Source organism: Lemur catta, chromosome 7 (genome assembly GCF_020740605.2).
Source record: "Lemur catta isolate mLemCat1 chromosome 7, mLemCat1.pri, whole genome shotgun sequence".
NCBI classification, from domain to species: domain Eukaryota; kingdom Metazoa; phylum Chordata; class Mammalia; order Primates; family Lemuridae; genus Lemur; species Lemur catta.
Window position 1 is genome coordinate 20,355,380 of NC_059134.1, and position 23,103 is coordinate 20,378,482.

Here is a 23,103-nt window from a genome sequence, read left to right on the forward strand (position 1 = left end):
AAGACGGTGTTTGACTCATTGCTGGATCTTGATGACTGGCATGGCGCCTGGCAGAGCTGAGGTCTTGACAAATTCTTGCTGAATGAAGGGCTGAAGGGATGAGTGATGAGCCCTGTCTGAGAGTTTGCTCCTGGGTGGACCCACTCCCTGGTTCTCTGGTTCTCTTCCACCTCCTCCTCCTGACGTCTCCAACCCAATCCCTTTCCCTGCAGACGGAACTGTCACTGCAAAAGGAGCAGCTGCAGCTCAAGATCATTGAGATTGAGGATGAAGCTGAGAAGTGGCAGAAGGAGAAGGACCGCATCAAGGTGAGCACCCCCCAGGCTCACCTGGCTGCACCCTCACCCCACCTGTCCTGCCTGGGAGGAGGCAGGCCTAGGCTCCTTGTTCGAGGTCTCAGGCCCACGTTGATGTCCCATGCTTGTTTCTTCTGGGTGCTCCCTCCCCCTCTAGTATTCCCACCCACTCCCCTTCTCAGCCTGGGCCAGGCATCCAGATGGGCTCTAGCCTCATTGTATATCATCCCAGCAGATAAAGACCCCAGATCTGTCCTCTAATGTGTCTTCCAATGTCCTCCAATGTCTGCTCTGCCCACCAGACTACCCAGCCACCAAACACATGCCATTTCTGCCCCACTTGTGCCAGTGTGGCTAAATGTATGTCTTCTACGGCTTGGGTAGTTGCAAATCACAGGCTGAAATCCTTGACTCTTGACCCTGGCTACGTAAGCAGCCACCCAATTCACTTTCTGAATGATGTCTGGCTCTGGCTGGGGTTTCTGGGATTGTGCCCTGCCTCATGAGAGAACTTCTGGGCCCACAGGAGTCACTCAAGCATGGAGTGATGGTTCATGTCAACCCGCCAAGGGGAAGGAGCCACAGGCAGATAAGGAAGGGTGGGCTGTAAAAAACCCTGGCCATCTCTGTCAGCAGGTGACATTCCTCCGTGGTGCTTTTGAATGAGATTCTTGGCCAAACAGGCTTCCCAGGTTGGGGCAGTGGGAATGCCCTGATCCTGTGTTGGGAACCTAAAGATGTACCCCACTGGGGAGATTTTCTTCCTTACTAAACTCTCCTTTCTCCTTCCCCTGCCCCTGGACCCAGAGCTTCACCACCAACGAGAAGGCCATCCTGGAGCAGAACTTCCGGGACCTGGTGCGGGACCTGGAGAAGCAGAAGGAGGAGGTGAGGGCTGCGCTGGAGCAGCGGGAGCAGGATGCCGTGGACCAGGTGAAGGTGATCGTGGATGCTCTGGACGAGAGGGCCAAGGTGCTGCACGAGGACAAACAGACCCGGGAGCAGCTGCACAGCATCAGCGACTCAGTGCTGTTTCTGCAGGTGACAAGTGACTCTTGCACCATTCGATCCCTCAATCCCCCCATCCACCTTCCCAGACCCTCATCCATCATTCGTCCAGCCACCTCTCCATTCATCCACCATCCATCCGACCATCCATCCAAGCTCCATTCCATCTGTCCATTTTATTCTTCCAAACAATCCATTTCCCTACCTTCTTGTCAAGAGGGCACACAAATATCACCTTGTACCAACTTCGGTTGATACGTACTAGCAGTGCTCCAGGTTCAGTAGGAAAGAGTTCTGTGATTGATTAATGATGCCTGCTTTGGGCATAGGGGCAGTAGCACATGAGTGCTGCATCCTTGTTATCTTTGATCTGGTTTGTTTGTCTATTTTTCCTTCCACCCTTCCATCTGCTACAGTGTTTTAGGCACTACTGCGTGCCCAGTACTCCGTTAGGTGTGTGGCAAATAGAGAAGTGTAAGACATGGTTTCTGCCCCCAAGCAACTGCAATGCAGCTGGGAAGATAAGACATGTACAATTAGAGAACAATATAGGAAAGTGTGTAATTAAATGATAAAGCCTATGGCTCGGGAGATAAGTGCCTGTGGATGCTGGGAGAAGGGCAAGCAGGCTGCAGAAACGTGAGACAGCTTTGCGGAGGAGGAGGAGTTTGGGCTGGGTCTGGAAGGAAGGTTAGGATTTGAGGAGGAGGCACTCTCTGGTGAGGGGTAAGGGAAGTGAGAAGTGCAAAGGTGTCCAGGCGGGATTGAGCATGGCCTGTGAAGGTGGGACTGCCACCGTGACGGACCCGGCAGGCAGTCGTAATTCCTAGCATTTATTTAGTGCTTTCACTCCCAAAGTCTCCCCAGCTCGTGTCTGTCTCATAAACCTGTATGATGTAGACATGACGTACCTGGTTTAGAGGTGGGAACTGCGGAGTCACATGTCTGAATGCTAGTGCCATCAGGGATGTCGGCATCTAGTGGATTTCAGTTGGACCTTTTCACTTTACAGAATAAGAAATGAATGTCCAGTGAGAAAGAGCAGGGCTAGGTAATAGCAGAGCCGGGGCTAGAACCCAGCTCCTCCAGCACCCAGCCAGCACTGAGTCTTCCAGCTGGACCCTGAGAGCCCCCTGCAGAGAAGGGTCCCCATAGCACACAAAGGCCTGGGAAGTTAATGGCTTCTTTCCTTTCTTGGTAGGAATTTGGTGCATTGATGAGCAATTACTCTCTCCCCCCGCCCCTGCCCACCTACCATGTCCTGCTGGAGGGGGAGGGCCTGGGACAGTCGCTGGGCAACTTCAAGGACGACCTGCTCAATGTGTGCATGCGCCATGTTGAGAAGATGTGCAAGGCAGACCTGAGCCGTAACTTCATCGAGAGGAACCACATGGAGAACGGTAGGTCTCCTCTTGTGGCCGGGCCCCAAGGCCATGGCGTTTCTCTCCCAGGTCGATTCCTGCTGCCTGGTGCAGGCTGGCATTCAGCTGGCTGGGCCCTCATTGTTCCCACCCACCCGAGCCCCACTCCACATAAGGGTCAGGGATTCTACCCCCACTTTGAACTTGCTGCCAAAGTTACGCAGCTATTGCAAGGGGCCTCCAGAGCAGGGAGCATCCGGGCACTATCTGCACAAATGCCCCCTCTCTGCGGACCATCCATCAAACTCAGGGACTGGTTTCATTCGAATCTACATCTGATTGTCAGGGCCAATCCAGCAGCTGTGTGGGGACAGACTGTAGGGGACAGACTGTGAGCTGGTGGCTTTGCAGACTCCGGCAGCTCTGACCTAGAACTGCAGCTGTACTTGGAGGAGAACTTGCCTGTCACCCTTACCGTGCTGAGCCAGAGGCTGGACTTGGCCTGGTGTGCTGGCCTGGGGACGGTGGGACACAGTGTCTCTGTGACTCACCAGCTCCCTGAAGTCAGCTTTTCTTCTGAGTCACGCTGTCCCTGCAGCAGTCAACTGAATTGTCTCACAGAAAGCCTCCAAACCTGAGAAACTGCCTTGGTTAAAGGCCTTTTCCAGCCAGTCCCTTTAGGGCCTGAAGCCTGGGCACTTTCTCCCAGGCCCCACCCAGTGGCCCTGGCCAGACACGGGGCCTTGAGAGTACAGTCTGATTAGACTTCCAGCCATAAACACCCCAAAGAAAATGACCCCTGTCTGGTCTCCAGATGGAGCACGTGATTCTTTGGGGTGAAGAGGGGGAAAGCACGTGCAGAAGGTTGGGGTTCTGTGTACCTCAGTGACAGTGATATTACATAGTGCCCCTGTGAAATGTGGGGGACAGTCAATCACACCAAGGACAGATAAGCCATTTCAGCAAGACAATCATTTGGCTTCAAAGGGCACTCAGATCCTGAAATCCTCCTTCTAATGACAATAGGATGACACTAATGGTGACGGCGGCGGCTGACGATGACTGCGTGCTCCCTGGGTACCGGGCATTGTGCTGAGCTCCTCTGGCACGTCGCCGTCTTTTCCCTGTGGGGGGGATCGCATTTTACAGACAGAAGGCTGAGGCTTAGAGAGGCATTTCTTTCAAAGGGCGCATCGAGGTAGGAAGTTCAGTGGGGTTTAACACTCTGCTGTTCAGTCTCCTGTGTCTTGGCATCCAAGAGGCTGCTGCTCCCAGTGGGTGCAGCAGTGGGGTTGAGTGTGACAATCGTGGTCCCTGGGCCACACACCCCTCAGGTGAGGTCTGGCCTCACCTGGGAGGATGGCTGTGACTGGGGCGGGGTGGCCCATGAGCCTCTCGGGAACCGTTCAGCCTCCCCACGGCTCACTGTCCCATTTCTAGGTCACGATGGTACGGGCCATGGCCTCTGTGCAGGTGTGGCCCTGCATCCTGCACAAGGTGTGCAGCGAGGTGGCAGCCAGGAGCAGGGATGGGCACTGCTGATTCAGCTGCCCGCACCTGTGCCCGGGGCCGCTGGGGGAGGCGCTTTTGGCTCTGCGTTGTTTTATTTTGCGGCTGCCGCTTGGTTGTTGGGAGTGTGTCTGCTGTAGGAGGCAGGGGATGGGTGGCTGGTGAGTCAGACCTTGGAGTGACCATCCACTCCTCCCTGGTGCCACCCGCCCACCGGACCAGGGACTCATTCCGACCCCCGAAGGCCCAGGGGCTGAGGCACCAGCCTGCTCCTCCCTGGGGTCAGTGGGGCAGAGGGCTGGGCTAGCACCAAGGGGGGCATTCGCTCATTCTCTCAGTACCTACTGTGTGCCAGGGCCCTGCTAGGCACAGGTGATGAAGACGAAGGTTGAGGGTCTGAGCCACTCCTCTTCCTCTTGCTCAGAAGAGAGGGAGAGGGAAGGACAGATGAAAGTAGAAGATGGGGAAGTCGTAAGAGAAGGGAACGGGGTGGAGGGTGGCTGGGGGAATCAAGCATTGAGCAGCAGATCTAAGCTGGGGGGTCTGCAGGTGGGTGCTCCCCGTAGCAGCTCACTCTGCTCAGCTCCTGGATCCCTGGGACCTTGTTCCTCCACCTTAGGCTCTCAGCAGTGGCTGGGACTGAGCCCAGAAGTGGGGGGCCAGGGCTCAAACTCGATCTCTGTCCTCGTTGACATGTGACATTAGGCAAGTGGCTTCTGTTACCTCCTCAGCCTCAATTTCCTTATCTGTCACACGGGCGTGTTCATACCTGCCCAAGAGTTGCTGTACAGATCAAACAAGAAGTGGACGCCAACAGCACGCCGTGAACTGCCAAGTGCTGTGCGTGTGATCGTATTTGCAAAGGGCAGTACAAGAGAGTGGCGGGCTCACTGCAGGCACCCCTGCTCCCCGACGGCTCAGCAGCAGAGTGTCGCATTCTCCGAGGCTGCAGAACCGAGACTCTCCCTGGGACAGAGGGGCAGGCTGTGGGCTGACTCAGCCAGCGTGCCAGCTCCTCCTCCTCACCTGCCCCTCTGCCAACCCCCCCTCTGTCCTCCCCAGGGGGTGACCATCGCTACATGAACAACTACACGAACAGCTACGGGAGTGAGTGGAGCGCGCCGGACCCCATGAAGAGATACTCCATGTACCTGACGCCCAAGGGTAAGGCTGAGCATTCTTGTCCCAGGCCTGGTGGCCCCCCTGCTACAGGGGTGCCTGCTACAAGGGGTCCCCAGAGTCCGTGGAGGGACTCTCAGCCGGGTGCCTTCTGGGTGGAGATAACTGTGCATCCAGTTTGCCTGGGGAAGTCCTGACATCCACCTGTGATCCCGGTGAAATCGTGAACAGAAGTGTCCTGGTTTAGAGGACACACTCTCTGGTGCCCAGCATCTCAGAGCATCCTCCCTCCACACGGGAGCCCCCTCAACCCCCCTGCCTCAAGCCCACACATACTCTTGCTTCTCTTTCCTTCCAGAGGGTCTCCTGGGCCCCCCTCTGCCAGGCTGGAGCTGCGTGTTGCTTTTGTTCAGCTTTTTGTGGGTCTTGAGCTCTGAGGGGGAGCTGCCTCCCCCAGAACCTCTGCTCCCCAGGGGCAGGGAGGGGAGGGCTCCTCTTCTGCATTTCCTCCCCCTGAAACCTGGGTCTTCAGGCCTCTCCCAGGCCCTGCAGAGTCCCAGCCTGCAGGGTGACGGCCAGGTGGGTACAGACCAGTGCCTGCCGGTCCTTGCCCTGTGGTGGCCTGTCACATTCTTGGGCACCAGCAGCAAACCACAACAATGCCCATTACATAAGGGTGGGCGTGCCAAGACTGCTGCCGGGGCAGAGGGTGTGTGTGCATGTACATGCGGGGCGGGGGGCAGGGGGCAGGGGGCAGGGGGCTGGGGGAGAGGGACACGGGGAAGGCACAGGGGCTGGGGAGGGAAGCCTTGAGGCCCTGAGCAGTAATTCTCTCCCTCTCTCCTCTCTCTCTCTCTCTCTCTCTCTCTCTCTCTCACACACACACACACACACACACACACACACACACACACACACGGGAGGGACCTGGGGTTTAGAGAGATGAGCTCAGCAGAGAAGAACCTCTGCTGCCCCACCCAATTTGAAAACAACACCTGGGCTTCTCGGGTGTTGTTAGGCTCTCCCCGCTCCAGCATTCCTGGTGTGGGCCCTCTGGGCAGGACGGGAGGGTGAGCTGTGCTAACCGGCCTCCTCAGCCCACCCCTGCCTCACCCCGGCCCAGTCCTGTGCCCCTCTAGTCCAGGGACTGGGCCCTGATGTGGCACCAAGTCCCTGACCGGCCCCTGCATGCCCGCCCTGCTCTGCGAAGGGTGAGGGCCCAGTGCGAGCCCCCTGCAGGCTGTGGGAGGGCAGCAGAGCAGCAACAGGGGTGGGGGGAAGGACCTGCCGAGATGTCACCCCAACAGTTCAGGACGGGGGGACCTTGGGCTGGCCACTGCCCCATCTGGGCTCCCTATCTGAGAAGAAGGGAGGTGGAACTCAAATGCTGGCCCTGTCGCTGGGAGTCAGTCCGTGACGTTTGTGGTGGAAGGAACAGGTTCCCCTGGATCCCTGCCCCGGGCACCGTGGGCAGAGCCTGCGCCCCAGACAGGAGGGACGAGGAATCTGCCCTCTGGGAGCTCCCAGGCTCAGGGTAGAGGCCAGGGGAGGGCCAAGGACAGTTGTCAAGGAGGTTGGGAAACAAGGCCACTCAGGGGCCACCAGGCCCGGAGTCTGGGAGTTTTGGGGTCAATAGGATTGGGCAGTGGTTGTGACTTTCCCGGAGGGTCAGTTCCGAGGAACCGTGCACTCTGTAAATGGGCACGACCGTGATGGGTGGGGGGTGGGGTGAGAGGGACCGTGGGCACCAAGGGCTCCAGGCGGGGCCTGCAGGTGCTGAGCTGGCAGCAGGACTTAGGGGTGTGGTGTGGTCTGAGTCTCGGCGGAGGGGAGGAGGCAGCAGAGGACCCCAACACATGCAGGGAGCTCATGGTCTTCATCTGTAAGGTGGGGGTGCTGGTCCCCCTCTGCCCCCCTCAAGAGGCTGTTGTGGAGCCCAGGTGGGTGGGGTGAGGCTCCGACCCCGCACGGGTAGCCAGCAGTACCTGTTGGCGCCTGGGGGATGTTCTCAGGCCCGGCTCCTCCGGCCACCTGCAGGGAGCTCAACCCTCGCTTGGCCAAGCCTGCTGCCCCTGCCCCCACAGTTGCCATGTCCCCCTTCCTCCCACGTACCCCGTTCCCCAGCCTCTGGGGTCTCATTCACACAGGGGCTGGCTCAGGAGGGAAGTATTAACTTTCCTAGCCTCCTGGTAACCTCAAAGCCCCCCAACTATGTGACCATAAGCCTCAGTCTATACAGGACCACCAGGTTTACACCTGACGCTCTCAGCGTAATTATTAATAGAGCCCCTTCTACTCTCAGAAGTGTCCCAATTTGGGTGATAATCTCAGCGATTACCTTATGCTAGACCCACAGGACGTCTCTCCCTGTGGAATGCAGGTCCCGGGACAGGCACCGGGGAGCTGCATGGGGCCAGGGGCTCCTGCGTCAGACCCCTCCAGTCAGGGGCCCCGGCCCCGAGCCGAGCCTGACTCCCTTTCTGCAATGACAACCCCTCTTCCTCTGCCTCACAGGTGGGGCCCGGACATCGTACCAGCCCTCCTCTCCCAGCCGCTTCTCCAAGGAGACCAACCAGAAGAACTTCGGCAATCTCTACGGCACCAAAGGTGGGCGGGTGGCTTGGCTCAAGGGTGGGCAGGGGCCCCATGGGGGCTGTGCAGGACGAGGTGGGTGGGGGTCAGGGCCAGGGTGGGCTCCCCAGCGTGAGATGAATGTGGGGGCCCCAAACATGGGTTGGGAGTAGTCCCGCTGAGCTTAAAGCGTGTGTCTGTGTGTGTCTGTGTGTGTGCACACGCAGGACGTTGCTAGCTAGGCCGGAGAGAAAGCATCCCCGGGAATCCCCAAGTCCGCATGCTCCTCTTACCTCTGAAGGATGATCTGGGGGAAGTGGGAGGTGAGCAGCCACCCCAGCAAGTGGCAGGGCATGAAGGCCCACAGGGGACCTTTACGGATTTGCACACTTTTTCATTGAAAGTTGTACAGTGGTCGGAACAAATTAGTTTAGCCGTGAATGGAAAGGCAGGGGTGATATGAAACAGTGCCATCCCTGGAAACCCAGGGGGCATTGTTGCCACGAGAGGCAAGGGAGTGACACCTTAAGACCCAGAAGAGGTGAAATGGGGACGTGGACGTGGCCTCCCCAGGGGGAGCTGCCAAGTGCAGGGTCTCCCTGTGCCCAGTGCTGAGGGGACTGTTGTGCCCAAGGGCAGGGCCATGCGCTTGATGAGCTCTGGTTCTGTCCTGGGAGCGCCAGCCACGTACAGGGAGGGAGGGGCCTGGGCCAGCTCCACCAGAGCCCCTGTCCCAGACACTGCCCCAGGAGGACTCTTCAGTGAGGACAAGGCCCACGGAGACTGGAGGGCCGGGCACCCGGTGCACAGGGCAATGCCGGGGCTCCATGCCCAGCACTGGATTCACACCTATAACCGACTGCACCCTCCTCCACACATGCAGCAGGTGTGAGTGCCATGAGGACAGGGCCGTGTCTGTCCCGTGTGCTGCCACAGCCCCAAGCCTCAAGAGTAGGAGGGGCTCAGGGGACAGTCATTGAAAAAGACAGAGTGAAGGAATGAGTGAACAAAAGGGTGAAGCCTCTGACCTCCGTGCCTTGGGTGGATGTGCCCATTGAGGATCCTGCGGCAGAGGCTTCCTGACACCCCTGTGGGAGGGCTCGGCGCTGGGTCAGGTGCCGGCCCCAGCCATCGTGACCCTGAACCCAAAGGCCAGCCCCAGCCCTCCCTGCAGGCAGCCATGGGGGAGGACCGCTGGGCTCGGTGGGCACTGCCATGGCACGAGCTTGACTGGCGACACCCCTCACACCTCAGGCCTGGGGTACTGGAGAAGGCTGTGTCCTCTGAGAGGCCCTGACCCCCCGTCCCGCCCCCCTCCAAAAACTACTCGGCAAGCTGAACATGGACATTTTTTAGCCTATTCAACTTGGCAAACAGAATCTCAAGAGTTTGATCAGCTGCCTGTGTCCTCAAGTTTGAGGCAGTGTGTGTACTTATCCATTGATGTGTTCACGCATCCATCCACCAACCACACAGTGAGCACCTGCTAGGAACCAGGCTCTATGCCAGGCGCCAGGTGTGGTGCGGGGCCAGACGGGCACATCCTCAGCCCGCGTGGAGCCCACGGGGGAGACAGATGATTCAACGTGCAATTGCAACCCCGGGGGACGGGGCGTAGGGAAATGTGGGGATGTGGGTATGGGGCCGAGGCACGTGTGGATTTGGGGGCGGTGATATGTGAGCTGTCACCTGAAGACCCCCAATATGTGAATTTGTGAAGGGTGGGGAGCAGGAGGAGTCTGGCTGGGACGTTGAGGGATGGAGGGGAGGGGAGGGGGAGCCAGGAAGCGAGTGGGCCAAGTTAATGATTTTGTCCCTTATTCTAAGGACAGGCGCCTTTATATAGGGCAGGGACATGACTGCTCTTTACATGTTAGAAAGATCACTTTGATGGCAAGAAGGATTGGGGAGGTGTCACTGGGGACACAGCAGCATCCTGGCTTGAGACGTGGCCAGGGGCTGGAGAGGAAGAGCCGTGGAGTTGGCCACGTCCTAATCCTGCCCCTCAGGGTCGGTTGCCTGGGTCTGACGCCCCTTCTCTGCCCCGCCAGGTAACTACACTTCCCGGGTCTGGGAATACTCCTCCACCATTCAGAGCTCCGACAACGACCTGCCCGCAGTCCAGGGCAGCTCCTCCTTCTCCCTGAAAGGTGAGCTCTTCCCGCCTGCCTACTCGCTTTTCCTCTGCAGCTGCCCTGTCAGTCCACAGCCCTGCCTTGGTCTCTGCTCCCTCTCTGGCCAATTCCTCCCTTACTCTGAAAAGGAGAAGGCCCTGGCCTGAGAGCGGGGCAGGTCACCACAGTCTTTGCTCTAAATAAGGGCAGGAAGGGGGCTGGGCCACATCAGTGTTTACTGGGGCTTGTTTCACTGCACTTGGTCCCTAATGATGCAACAATAAGCCTCTATGCTCAGAAAGGTGGAGCATGCCGCACCCCCTGTACCCCCACCTCCAAGATCCTGGGGCACTTCTGTCTTCCTACTGGAGAGAGTTTATTTAACCCTGTTCACCCAGAGACTCCCAGCGTTGGTTCTAGCCCGCAGAGCTGGTCCTGCAGAAGCTCCTTTGGGAAAGGCAGGACCAGCTACCTCTAACGCACCCCCACTGTCCTCCTTTCCCTACCCCCATCCCACACCTGCCTGCTGTGCTCTGCAGCACCCCTTGACAAATCCGAGTGGTCACTGCCTCCTGTCCCCTGGGGCTGGGGTCATCCTGGGGCGGGGCAGGCTTGAATGAGACCCTAGCTATAGATCCCAGGCCTTCATGTCTCTCCTGGAAGACCCCAGGGACAGCTCTGGTGGGCTGTGGTAGGAGTAACTCTGTCTCTCTTCTGGTGTCCAAAACATCTGGCCTGGAATAAGCATCAACAGGTTCAGTGGGACAGGGGGGAGGGAAAGAGACTTGCAGGACAGATAGATTCCACGCAGTGGCCTCTGAGGTGGCTCTATGTCTTTTCCAGCCTGGGGACGGGAAGGGACATAGTTGGAAAGGACTCAGCTGTCCCTTCCAGCCTGGGGTCCCAGCCTATGCCTGCGTAGGGAATCTTAGAGCCACCAGCAAGGCAAAGGAGAAGGGAACATGAGTAGAGGGTCCCAGCCTACAGGACCCCTGGGGATGTCCTATCCCCGAGCCAGGCCTGGTGAGCTTCAGGACTTGCCTTTCCTGCTCTCTGGTCAAGCCTGGACCAAAGGCCCCCTGGCAGGAAAGGTGGCCACCCAAGGCATGATTTGGAGCTTTCACATGCCCCAGTATCTCCCCCTCAGCCTGCTAGACTCTCTGTCTAAGGCTTTGCAGTGAGAGAGCCTCTTGCAAATGCACCGTGCCCGGGGGGAAGAGCCCAGGCACACCTCCTCTCATCTTCCTGCAGATAGGCTCACCGGGCGGGCTGGAAATGGCCTTGGACAAGGGCTCTGGACAGGGGCTGCCCTGTGTGGAGCATAACCCCAGCCTGCATGGACTGAGCCCCCTGCACCCACTCTAGCAGCCCTGGGGCAGAGTGTGCTCAGGGCTGCCAGGCCAGTTCCAGAGGCTGGACAGTGGCTCCCGGGGGTCCCAGACCTCCAGAGTGAGACGTGAGTCCCTCTGGCCCCTCCCGGGACTAGCAACATGCTGCTAATGCCTCTCTCTCTCCCAGCAGGCACTGGGAAAACCCCCTATCAGTTCACCACCTTGGGACAGGCCACTGCAGAGTTTTCCAAACCAGTGGACCGCAGTGGGCTGTTTAAAAATAATCCCGGTACCTGCCCGTTTTCCATGCCTCTCCCTTCCTCTCCCTCAGCGGGGCAGGTGGAATGTCCTATGGAGGCTCTCTGCCACTTCTTGGGTGTCCTGGTCCCTCCTCCCCCCAGTTCCCTGGAAGAAGGATGCATGCCCCGCCCGCCACCCCTAGCTCACTCTCTAGCTGGGCTTCTGCCTGTGGCTCAAGCCTGGTCTCCTGGGCCACCCCCCCACCTCTCTCGTGGCTGGCATGGGATTTTCCTTCTGAGAACTGAGAGGTGAGGCCTGAATCCCCCTCTCTCAACCTCCACTCGGGACCCATGGAACCCTGCTTTCCAAGGCTGCCCCCCAGGTGCAGGAAGGGACCGGGGTTCTCTGCTCTGCCTCCTCCCTGTGCCTTCTTTCTCGGGGACACCCCGGCAGGGCCAGCCCGGCTGGCAGTCTGACAGTGCTGCAGGTCCCCGGGCCTGGCCTGCCCACCCTCACTTGGAGCAGGGCAGGACGGGGCTTCCCTGGGGCAGGCCGCAGCCTCACTGGACAGAGGCCCCACCCGGGACAGACCCTGTTTATTTCTTGAGCTCCTCTGAGTCCAGGTCATGGCTTGTTTCTCCTCGGGTGCCTCTGCCTGTCCCTGCAGGCCGGCGGCCGACACAAAGCGCTGGACACTGTTCTGCCGACCAGAGCTCCTCACGGATCCCTCGGGGCTGAGGGGAGGAGCCAGGGAGGGTGGCAGGGCAGCCACCCTGCACCAGCACCTTCGCAACCAAGCCCAGATAGCACCGCCTGCTCTGGGCCTCTTGGGCTTGCTGCCCTGACCCTGGGTGGTGGCCACACTGGCCAATGACAGCCCCTCTCTGGGCCTGGTCTCTGGCTAGTGCAGAGCAGCAGAGCTGGGTGGAAGGAGCATGACTGTGTGTTTTGGAGTCTGGCAAAGCCTGGTTTCGAATCCCGACTGCTGCGTACAAGCTGTGCAACTCGGGCAAGCAGCTGAGCTCGCAGAAACGGGGCTAAAGGAGGAGACATATGCAAGGTCCCTGGCACGGTGCTCGGCGCAAGGGGGGCTCAGTAGTGAATGGGAGCATCATCCAGCCAGCACTGGGGCGTCAGGACGAGCTCCGCCTGCTTGGAGACCCTCACACGTTGGGATTGTGAAGGGCTCTTCTGGGCCCCAGGGACGGGAGGGGTCCATGGTAGGACCCTCCGGGGTGGGTGGATGGGAATCCTTGCAGAGCAGCCTGATGCTGACCTGGATTTGGGGGTGACGCTCCCCTGCTGCCTGGCCCAGCCCACCTGGCTGGCTCCCCTTCCTCCTGTCTGTCTCGCTGCTTCCTCCCTTCGGCCAGGCGACCCAGGACTGTCAGTTGCGGCCCTGGTGCTGCACACCTCTCCAGGTGGCTGAATTTGGTAATGGGCTGGATGATGCTTGGCGGTCACTTTGGAGAAGGCGGCTGTGCTGCGGCCAGCCCAGCCCGCACTCCCTCTGACTGGAGCCTCTTGTCTCCCCAGGCTATCCCTCCCTCATGCGGAGCCAGACCCCCAAGGCCCAGCCCCAGACCTGGAAATCCGGCAAGCAGACTTTGCTGGTGAGTGACGTGCTGCCCGGGAGAGCCTGCCTGGGCACAGGCCCGTCCAGAGACCTGGGCACCGAGGAGGGCTCCCCGGGGGCACCCGGTCTTCATGTTACTTCTCTGAGCCACGGGGTGGGGGAGGCAGGCAGTGGTGGCCTGAGCACCTACACACAGCAAAGGGCAGTAGAGACCCAGGGCCGACAGGTGGGGGACCTGCGTAAGCACACACTGTCTGGGTCTCAATTTTCTAACCTGTAAAATGGGCCCTTGTTTTTTTATTTGGCAAATGGTGGTTAGGTGTCTGTGCTTGTGGAATGACAGCTTGGTCTCTGCTGGCTCTGGGATTACAGAATGCTCAGTTCAGGGGACAGATCTTCTAGACATGGGTCACACCTCCTTGGGGGCAATTTCCCCAGCTGTGACAGCAAACAGGCTATTGGGATAAGTCAGGGATATATTTAGGGTTCAATATCTAATGACCCTAAGCCAGAGGCACCAGAAAAGTGGCACAATAGGGAAGTATGGCCTTGGGGTCCAGGCCCTCTTTGGGACTTTGTTTCTTGCTTATTTATTTATTTTAGGCAGAGTCTCACTCTGTTGCCCAGGCTAGAGTACAGTGGCTTCAGCATAGATCACTGCAACATCAAACTTCTTGGGGTCAAAGGATTCTCTTGCCTCAGCCTCCTGAGTAGCTGAGACTACAGGCATGTGCCACCATGCCTGGCTAGTTTTTCTATTTTTAGTATAGACAGGGTCTCACTCTTGCTCAGTCTGGTCTCCAACTCCTGAGCTCAAGCGATCCTCCTGCCTTGGCCTCCCAGAGTGCTAGGATTATAGGCATGAGCCACCGTGCCTGGCTGGTTTCTTGCTTTTTATAATGTGGGTGCTGCCAGGATCCCTAATGCCCTTTAGCCTTGATGTGCCTGGCCCCTGCCAAGACCTCAGTGACTGGGGACTGTCCTTCACATGCTGAACCTATGTCCCCCCGAGCGTCTCTCTCCTGAAGGCCCACGCTAGGCCCTGGTGAGGGCCAGCCAGCTGCCCTGGCATGTGGGTGGCATCAGAGGCTCTGTGGGAACAGGGTCCAGAGCCCCGGCTCCTGCTGTCTTTGCATTTGGAGGTCAGAGTACGGCGAGGTGATTTGCTCTGGACCACAGAAAGCGACTGGGGCTGGTTTAATTGGAGAGAATCTTTAATTTGCTGGTGATGGGAACTAAGTGATCATGTGTGTAATTTGGAGCAGGGCCCAGGGGCATTGCAACAGCAGGACTGCAAAAAGCAGATACGGAGAGAAAAAAGGTTTCTGTCCCTAGACTCGGTCCCCTCCCTACCACACACTTTCCCACCCTCCCTGAGCCGGGGTCCCCGCAGGAAAGCCCCGTCACACCTTGAGACTCCTGGCAGGACAGGGTTCTGGTGCCCAGCTAGCACCCAGGGCTGGCAGAATGGAGGCAGGTGCTGGTGTGCAGAGAGGCTGGCCTGGGAGTCCGGTGCCTGGGGTCTGGCCCCAGCCCTCTAACTTGCTGTGTGGCCTTGTGTGAGTCCTTCTTCCCGTGTGCCTCAGGTTCCCCTTCTGTAACATAAATTGGATGACCTGGATGATTTCATAGCTCTTCCAACTCTCACTCGCCATCATACAGGAAGGGGACGGGGCTGGGGAGCACCTGCCTGGATGCCATGGGACCATGCTCCTGCCCACCCACCACTCCAGGCCCCTCACCAGGCAGCGCCTGGTTAAGGTGCCCTGATCTGTGGCCTTCCGGGAAGACAGGCTCAGCCACTCCCAGGCCTACGCCCTTTGCCCTGTGGACGGCTTTGGGCTCCAGGCTGGTGCCTGCGGGTCAGGAGACCTGGTTCCAGGTCCTGCTCTGCCACCGTGTGACTTTGTCCGTGTCCTTCTCCCTTCCTGAGTCTCAGTGTCTTCCTTTGTTTAACGGGCGGCTTAACCAAGGTCCGAGCTAAGGACTCTCAGCCCTGGCGTCCCACAGGCCCCAGACGTAGACAAGGCTCTGAGCAGGAGCTGCAAGTGCCCCGGAAGGCTGGCCAAGGGCAGGGGTGTCTGCATGAGGGTGGGGGATGGTGTCTCCTGTACTGGGATCAGTGGGGCATGGGGGTGGGCTCAGTCTCTGCCCCAGCTCAGGGACAGCTCTACTCCTTGAGATCCCCCAGGGGCTGACAGTGCTCACACGGGTGAGGAGCAGCTGAGATTTGCTCTTCCATTGCAGCCTGCAGGGCTGACTTCTCAGGGCCCTGATGAAGTGATTGGGGCGCTGATTTCATGAAATCATGGGACTATGCGATGCACAGAGGACGCTGGGAGAATTGCCACTGGGCTCTGTCCCTGAGTACCGATGGGGGATGGGGAGGAGCCTGGGACTGTGCGGGGCTAGGGCAGCTGTTTTCCCTCTGTGCACCCCTCCATCGGGGAGGCTGGTACAGAGAGAGCAGGAGCAAACGCTTGAAGCTTTCTCAACTGGAGAAGTGATGCTGAGACAGGCAAGGGGGTGGGGCTGGGGGTGGACTTGAGCCAGGCCGCTGGGCCTCAAATTCTAGCTTCTCTGCTTGCCAGCTGAGAGACCTGGGGCAAGTTGCCTAGCCTCTCTGTGCCTTGGTGTGCTCTGCTATAAAATGGATATGATAATAGTAATTCACTTAATTGGGTGGTTGTAAAAATGAAATGAGTCCACACATATAAAGCTCGGCACAGCGCTGCGAAGCTCTGTAGAGTAGAAAGTGCTACCAAATGGCAGCTGTGGTGGTGCTGGGGGCCCTTCCTGGGCCGTGGAGGGGAAGTTCAGCCAGTCTGACTTCGGGCTGACGTTCAAGTTCACCACCAGTTGGCAGGAATGAACTCTGATTAGGATTTGAACTTGGAGATTTTGATCACATCAGGGACCAGCCCCTGATCACAGGGGAGAGCGATATTATGGGTCAGGCCACGAGGCCCCTAGAATGGTTGGGGTTTGTACCCTGCTGCTTCCTGGGGACAGTCGTGGTGGGGCAGGTCTGGCTAGCGGGCTCAGCTGCCGTCGGCCTCCCTGACCACTCTTGTTTCCCCACAGTCTCACTACCGGCCATTCTACGTCAACAAAGGCAACGGGATCGGGTCCAACGAGGCCCCGTGAGCTCCAGGCAGGAGGGAATGAGGCACCGCACCCCCGCCCTCCCTGCTGACCCTGCTGCTCTCGCCTCCTAAGCTACTGTGCTCCTCCAGGTGGGAGGGCGCCCACCCTGCACCTGCCTTCCCCAGCCCTCCCTGGCCTCCCGGTGCAGTCCTGGCCTCTCCGCTTCCCCATGGGCCACGCTCCACTCAGGCCCTTTCCTGCCTTGTGATTCCTAATGTCACCACGGCTCCTGCACTCAGAGGCCCTCCCACGGTTGGGGCAGGGTAGGTGGGGTCTCCCCAGGCCCACCACCCTCCTCCTCTTGGGCTGCACATGGGGCCAGCAGTAAGTACCCATGTGGCATCAGCCTGCCTGTCCCACCCACGCCCTGCTGTCTCTCGGCCCTTGACTCTTTCTCCCACGGCCCCGTCCCCCTGATGTGGTCTGGAGGTGGCAGGCCCGGACGGCTGCCCCTCTCCCACCCACAAGCCTCACCTCCCGCCTCCCGGCAGCCTGGCCCTGTCAGGAGAAGACTGGCCCTACGAGTCCTCTCTCGTCCTACCTACCGATGCCCAGCCCGGCAGAGCCTGCTGCCCTCGGCTGCCACAGACGGAAACCTCTCAGTGTCTTGGCATCCCCCTGCCCAGGCCATGGGTCTCCGGGGCATCCACTTTGAGTCTGAGGTCCCCGGAGGGTGGGCTGTCCTGGCTGGCAAAATGATTTTCGCCAAGATACTCCTCCCTTCCAGCTGCCGGGACAGGCAGTTCCCTCGACATGACATAACCCACCCACGGAAATAGCGACTGGCCCCGCTGCCCCAAGGGACATGTAGGATTTCATGAATTTTACGATGTGGCCTTCTCCCTTGAGTGGAAGGTATGGCTGTGCGGGTAACAGCAGGAGCTACTGACAAGGGTGCCTTCCACGGAGCCCCCACTCCTACCCACTGCCCTGTTGGGGTCTGCGTCCTCCCTCTGATGAGCCTCCAGGTTGCCCGTCACAGGGCCTAGGGCTTGGGGAGGAGGCCAGACCGGGAGTGCCAGGGTAGGGTCATCCCTCCTCTCACCCCCACCCCCAGGGCCTATGTGGGGGCTATGGGAGGGGGCTTGCGGGTGGGGGCGGGAGACGTGCAGCCTGGGCTTTCCTCTCTGGAATAAACCATTGATCAGTCACTTCTCCTGTACTGAGCAAGCGTTTCCCTGCAGGTCCCCAGGGGGGGTGGTCGCATGCTCCTGGACACAATTTTCCTCTCTGATGAGTGTACAGTCTCTTTCTCTCAAAGACATGGCTCCTTCCCCACCCGAGGATGTGCTGGTGCAGTGCAGGGGCCTGGGCCTTGGATAACAACAAGCACGAGGGGTGGCGCACGCTGATACCCTGAGTCACGGGGGTCCCCAGAGGGAGCAGGACCCGGGGTTGGCTGGGAACCCGTACCCCAGGGGGTTGGAGTGGAGGCTGACCAGGGGCTGCAGACCTGAGAGTCTTCTCCGTGGTGGGGGGACCTCTGGGCAGGGGAGCCCGCGGCGGGGGCTGGCGGGAGAGCAGAGAGCCAGGCTCCTGATGGCAGCACCGTCCTGGCTTGGGGGATGGAGGAAGGAGACTAGGACTTCCAGTCCCTGCAGCCAGCGGAGGCTGGAGGAGGGCTGGTCAGGGAAGACTTCCTGGAAAAGATATGCCAGCCAGGAGGAAGCACAACGGTAGGGAGGGGAGAGGGTCCAGAAAGCCACACCCCTTTCCCTGGTGTGGTGGGGACACCCAGGCCCCTCTGTTCTCACTGTCACACCAGGGAAGCCCCCCAGTAAAAGTCCCTAAATGGGCTGGCTATGGTCCATCATGGGGGGCAACCTTCTTCCCTCTTCTCTCTCCCCACCCTGTGGGACTTGGGAGGCTTTAGGGTCCAAGCCAGCCTGCATCCAGGCTTCCTGGGAGGGGGCTCCTGGGACTCGGAAAAGGAAGGAGAAACGGGTGAGAGGAGGAAGATGGAGAAGAAAGGGGATAAGAGAAGGGGAAGAAAGGAGAAGGGGTCAAGTACGTCTGTGGAGGACCTCCAGGCATTGTCAGGAAGAGACGACTGCAGGTTGGACTGGCACGCTTTGGCCACCTTGGCGCTCTCCCTAGGAGCTGGGACTGCAGAGTGTCCCTCGGGTTGGCTGCTGCTCCCCATAACCCCTGTCCCAGGTGCTGGTCCACCTCTGTGGGCACCCAGTGCCCTGCAGGTTCCCTGACTTCTCTGGGACCTGCAGTTGCTGGGGTGGTGATGGCCAGGAGGGCCACATTCCTGGGCTCCAGCGATGCCCAGACTCTCGGAGAGAAGCCCTGGCCATGAGGGGCTCCCAGTTCTCTGGGCTCTGCCCTAAACCTGCCAGCTCCAGAACTGGATGGGACCCCAGGTCTGGGTGAATCCCCCAGGCCCCTGCCTGTCCGGGCCTGGGCCTCCCCAGGCTACGCCTCCTGCAGCCCAGAGGCCAGCAACGTGGATGTAAAGAAGACAGCAGAGGCAGGGGCCCTGGGCCCTCAGCCAGGGGCTGGGCGGGGACATCCACGAGCATCGCACTCCCCTCATCAGTCCCCAGCAGTTCCATTATTGTTAGAGCTGTGATTATAAAGCAATCAGGGAAACCCTTTCTTCTCTGTTCTTGAGAATGCCTCCCTCCCCAGCATGAGTGAAAACAGGGCTGTTGCAGGCCCCGAGTGGCTCAGGGGAGGGGAGGCATCTCTCCCCAGAGCGGGAGAGAAAGGAGAGGAGCGAGACTCCATTTCCACTTCGTGTTCCTCTCAAACCCAGGGCTAAGTCCCGAGCCAGGCTCTCCTGTTCCTGTCCTCACCCAGCTCTGGGCATTGGGCAATTCTCGGGGGCATGTGGGCAGCCCGCTGGCAGACTAGAGAGCAGGGGGGCAGTGCTGGGGCTCAGCAGGGAGCTCTAGCTGAGTGGTTAGGAGACCTGAGCCCCATCCTGGTTCTGACACTTTTGGCTGTGTGATCTGGGCAAACTGCTTGCCCTCTCTGGGCCTGACCTTTCCCATCTACAAAACGAGGTATTTTAACTGGATTATTTCTGGGGTCTTTTCTCAATTCCAACAGTCTGTGAAGTAAAGACCACAGCAAGGAGGGATGGAGGGACTGGAAATTTTTTTTTGTTGAGACAGGATCTCACTTTGTCATCCAGGCTGGAGTGCAGTGGTCTCATCATAGCTCACTACAACCTCAAACTCCTGGGCTCAAGCGATCCTCCTGCCTCAACCTCCCAAGTGGCTGGGACTACAAGCTTGTGCCACTATACCTGGCTAATTTTTTTCATTTTTGTAGTCATGGGGTCTTGCTATGTTGCTCAGGCTGGTCTCAAACTCCTGGCTTCAAGTGATCCTCCCACTTCGGCCTCCCAAAGTGCTGGGATTACAGGTGTGAGCCACCACGCCCTGGAGGAATCAGAAAATTGAGGTTGGTCCCAGGTTGGGGCTCCATGATCAGGACTGGGCTGACAGGCAGGTCGGGCTCCCAAGTCCCCAAGGCTGCCTGTCCCCAACCTGCTCCTCTCCTTTCCTCTACACCCTGACTGCCAGGGCCTTGGGTCCCCATCCAAGGTGCCTTCCCCGTCCTGAAGGGAGGAAGGCTGAGGCCCAGAAGCTTCTGAGCTCTGCTCTGGGCCTCGAGACCCACCAGCATATGCACTCTGTGACATCAGGGGTTATTCCATTTTGTCCTAGAACAGCGCCTGGCACGTGGACAGGCCTTGGAGGTAAGAAGCAGTTATCCAGGAAGAGGTGACGGGAAAGCCAAGAGGGGAGCAGGGAAGACACCCAGCGAGGTGTCTGGGCCATTTCATCTTGTGGGGGCTCAGGCATGGGCGTGTGGGGTCAGTGTGTGGAGCCAGAGCCTGGCTGTGGGGTCGGAATCCCAGCTGAACCACCCATCGGCGGTATGACCTGGAGCCCCACGCCCGCCCTGAGATTCAGTGGGGTAACATTTTCAAGGACTGTTGTGAGCAACAGAAACGGCGTGCAAAGTGCCTGGCATCGCAGGCGCTCACTATAGGAGAGAGTATGATATTATTATTAGTGTAGAATTAACAGCAATAACAAAGCCATAACGATGACAGCAACATCCCAACCCTAGAGGAAGCTTGATGTCCCCGTCCTTTCTGGCCTTCCGCGCCTGGCGGGGAGACACAGGGTGGAAGCAGCTGTGCCCGCCCCAGAGCCAGCACCAGAATCAGAACCAGGACCGGGCCATTGTGCGGGCTCCCGTGAGGGAGAGGAGGGGCAGGACTGGAGGGACAGGTGGGAGGGGACCTTCACGCACACAGACGCGTTGGGCCAAGCCCTGGGCACGGAGGGCGGGGGGGAGGAGCCTGCAGTTCTTGGGTACAGCCAGCAGGTGGCAGCATTTCACCGCAGTTAATGGCACAGAGCCTCGCGCTCCAGCCGGGCAGGACCGGGTCCCCCAGCCCTTCCGCTAGGTGAGCCCCTTTCTCCCCTCCTTCCGCATTAGCTAATAGACCTTTCTGTCCCAGACTATAGAATGTGTGGCCCCAGGACGGCAGTCCCCCGGTCTGAGTGGGAGTGAGGGGCTTGCTGCTCGCCCCACCAGACCTTGCCCCAGCTGGCCTGGAGGCCGCAGGCGGGGTGGGGGACCCCTACGTGGCTCCGCCCTTGAGCTCTGGGGCTGGGTGGTGACAGCGGGTTCCATTCCTCAGCCCCTGGAGGGGGCACGCAGGAGTCTGGCAGGACTCTATCCAAGGCCACCTGCTGATGAGACGGAAAGTCAGAGTCCTTGAAGCCCAAGGTAAGGGGAAACTGAGGGACCAAGCTGCAGAGCCCTGGACCTCTGTTGCCCTCAGATTTCCCACCTGCGACACAAGAGGTTTGTACCTTCCTCCTGATGGACTGCGTAGGGAGGTCGGAAGGGCTACACTGGGGCCCAGGAACACCTGTCCAGAGAGGCAGGTGCTGGGAGGTGCCGGGAGGGGGTTGACCCGCCTCCTGTCCCCTCCTGTTTTCCCACCAAACCCTCACGTCACCTCCCAAGAGTGACCCAGGCAGTTTTATCTTTCTGAGTACTGACTATTAAGTTTGAAAATGAACCGTTGTTCAGCCACATAAACAAGGGAGATAAACACTAATTGCTTGCTGGATGTGCCAACTCCTGGTCCCCAATTCATCACCCTGCCCAGGCTGAGGCTAAGAAGACGTGCGGGGAGAGGGGAGGGGGTGGGCACTGGGACCTTTGGGGCCAAGACACCCTCTTGCAAGAGGACACGGCAGTGGGTGGGAGGACCCCCTCCCTTGGGGATGGCATTGGTGCCCCGGGTCCCTGAGGCTTTCCAGGGACGACAGGAAGCCAGGTGACGGAGGGAGGGGAGGTCTTTGGCTGGGTCATGGTTATCAAGAAATTAATCCCAAATGGATATACAGTGTATTTCCTTGCTGGCCTGTGGTTGGCCCTGGATAGCAAACTGCATTTCTCTGAGGTGGGTTCCATTGTCCTGTTAAGACCCTCGATGGGGTGGAATGATGGGCTGCAGACCTGGCTACTGATGCCAGCTTGCGGGAGGCTGTGCTGGCAGCGGAAGGTGGAGCCCTGAGAGCCAGTCTGAGGACGCTCCCCGTTCCTTGGGGGGCAGGTTGTGGGTCTTTGATGGCTCAGGCATGGACCTGCCTCGAGGGGAGACAGGACCAGGTGAGACTGGGCCATTGTGAGGTCCCCGTGAGAGAGAGGAGAGGCAGGACTGGAGGGGCATGTGGGAGGGGACCTTCACTCACTCACAGACACTCACGCTGGGCCAAGCTCTGGGCACGGAGGGCAGGGCCACGGGGGCGCAGGCCGGTGCTCTGCCTGAGCTCGCACCAGCCGGCCTGCGGGCTGACTTAGGTGGCGCTCAGAGCATATAGCACCCAGCACACGGGGCTGGACAGCGGTGCCGGCCTGGGATGAGAAGATCTGGGGGACCAGAGGGACCTACACTTGGAGTGTGAGAAGGGCGGGGCCAGCCCGGCAGTGGCCACCTCCCTGGGAAATGGCCAAGAGCAGAGGGCCGGTGGGTGGAGGAGGTGGGTGGCAGAGCAGGTCTCGGCTGCAGAGGTTGGGAACACGGGGAAGGGAGGTCATGGCTCCCCTGCCAAGGGCTAAGGGTGAGGGACTTCCTCTGTGGGGTGGGTGTGGAAGCAAGGAAGACTTTGGGGGTGACACCATCCCAGAGGTCACCCTTTGCCTGTGTCTGGATGGCAGTGAGCCATCCAGACCTGAATCCTGACTCCACCAGGGAGCAGCTGCATCAATAGGACAAGTTAGTTATTCTTCCTGGTTCTCAGTTTTCTCATTTGCCAAATGGGGCTAATCATAGTGACCGCATGGGTTTTTTGTGAGGGTTAAATGAAAGCAAGCAAAAGGCTGCCATGATGCCTGGAGCATTGTAAGCGTCACTCAGTGAATACGAGCTCCATGCATGAGTGGAAAACAGGACAGGGGCCCTGCCTTCGGCCGCTCTCCTCTGACCCCGGCTTCCCTTGGTGGTGGCAGTGGTGGAGTCCAGCCTCGCCACCTATGGGGGGCCCTGCTCATCTCTTCAAGGCCGCCTGGCTCTGGTTCCTGGGTACGGGCTGAGCCTGGGTCCCTCTTGGGTCCCGCCTTCCCCAGTGGGCGTGTGGCCACGGGTTCTCCGGGCTGCGTCTGGCAGGGGAGCCAACGTGCAGGAGGGACGGAAGCTGACGCCTCTCCTCCTGGTGTGCGGGCCCGTCGCTACATGCACGGGTGGCCGGGGTAATTAATTTACACATTTCATCCTGCTTAAACTAATAAGCTTCTCCGTCCTCCTCCACTGAGCCCGAGCCTCGGGCTGGGCCTGCCAGAGCCATC

At 59.3% G+C, this 23,103-nt stretch overlaps 1 protein-coding gene across 2 annotated transcripts in view; it reads left to right on the forward strand.

The window, feature by feature from the left end:
* The window catches only part of TRIM29 (tripartite motif containing 29), a 98,170-nt gene that overhangs the window by 9,380 nt on the left and 65,687 nt on the right, over positions 1–23,103 (forward strand). The window contains exons 2-9 of one of the 2 annotated variants that reach the window (XM_045556269.1): positions 213–308; positions 1,104–1,337; positions 2,506–2,704; positions 5,237–5,338; positions 7,808–7,900; positions 9,916–10,014; positions 13,086–13,162; positions 16,210–17,423. In XM_045556269.1, the coding sequence (XP_045412225.1) occupies positions 213–308; positions 1,104–1,337; positions 2,506–2,704; positions 5,237–5,338; positions 7,808–7,900; positions 9,916–10,014; positions 13,086–13,162; positions 16,210–16,272 (963 nt within the window). In that variant the 3' untranslated portion in view covers positions 16,273–17,423. Of the gene's footprint in view, positions 1–212; positions 309–1,103; positions 1,338–2,505; positions 2,705–5,236; positions 5,339–7,807; positions 7,901–9,915; positions 10,015–13,085; positions 13,163–16,209; positions 17,424–23,103 lie in introns of those variants that run through there. The other variant, XM_045556270.1, reaches the window with a different exon arrangement.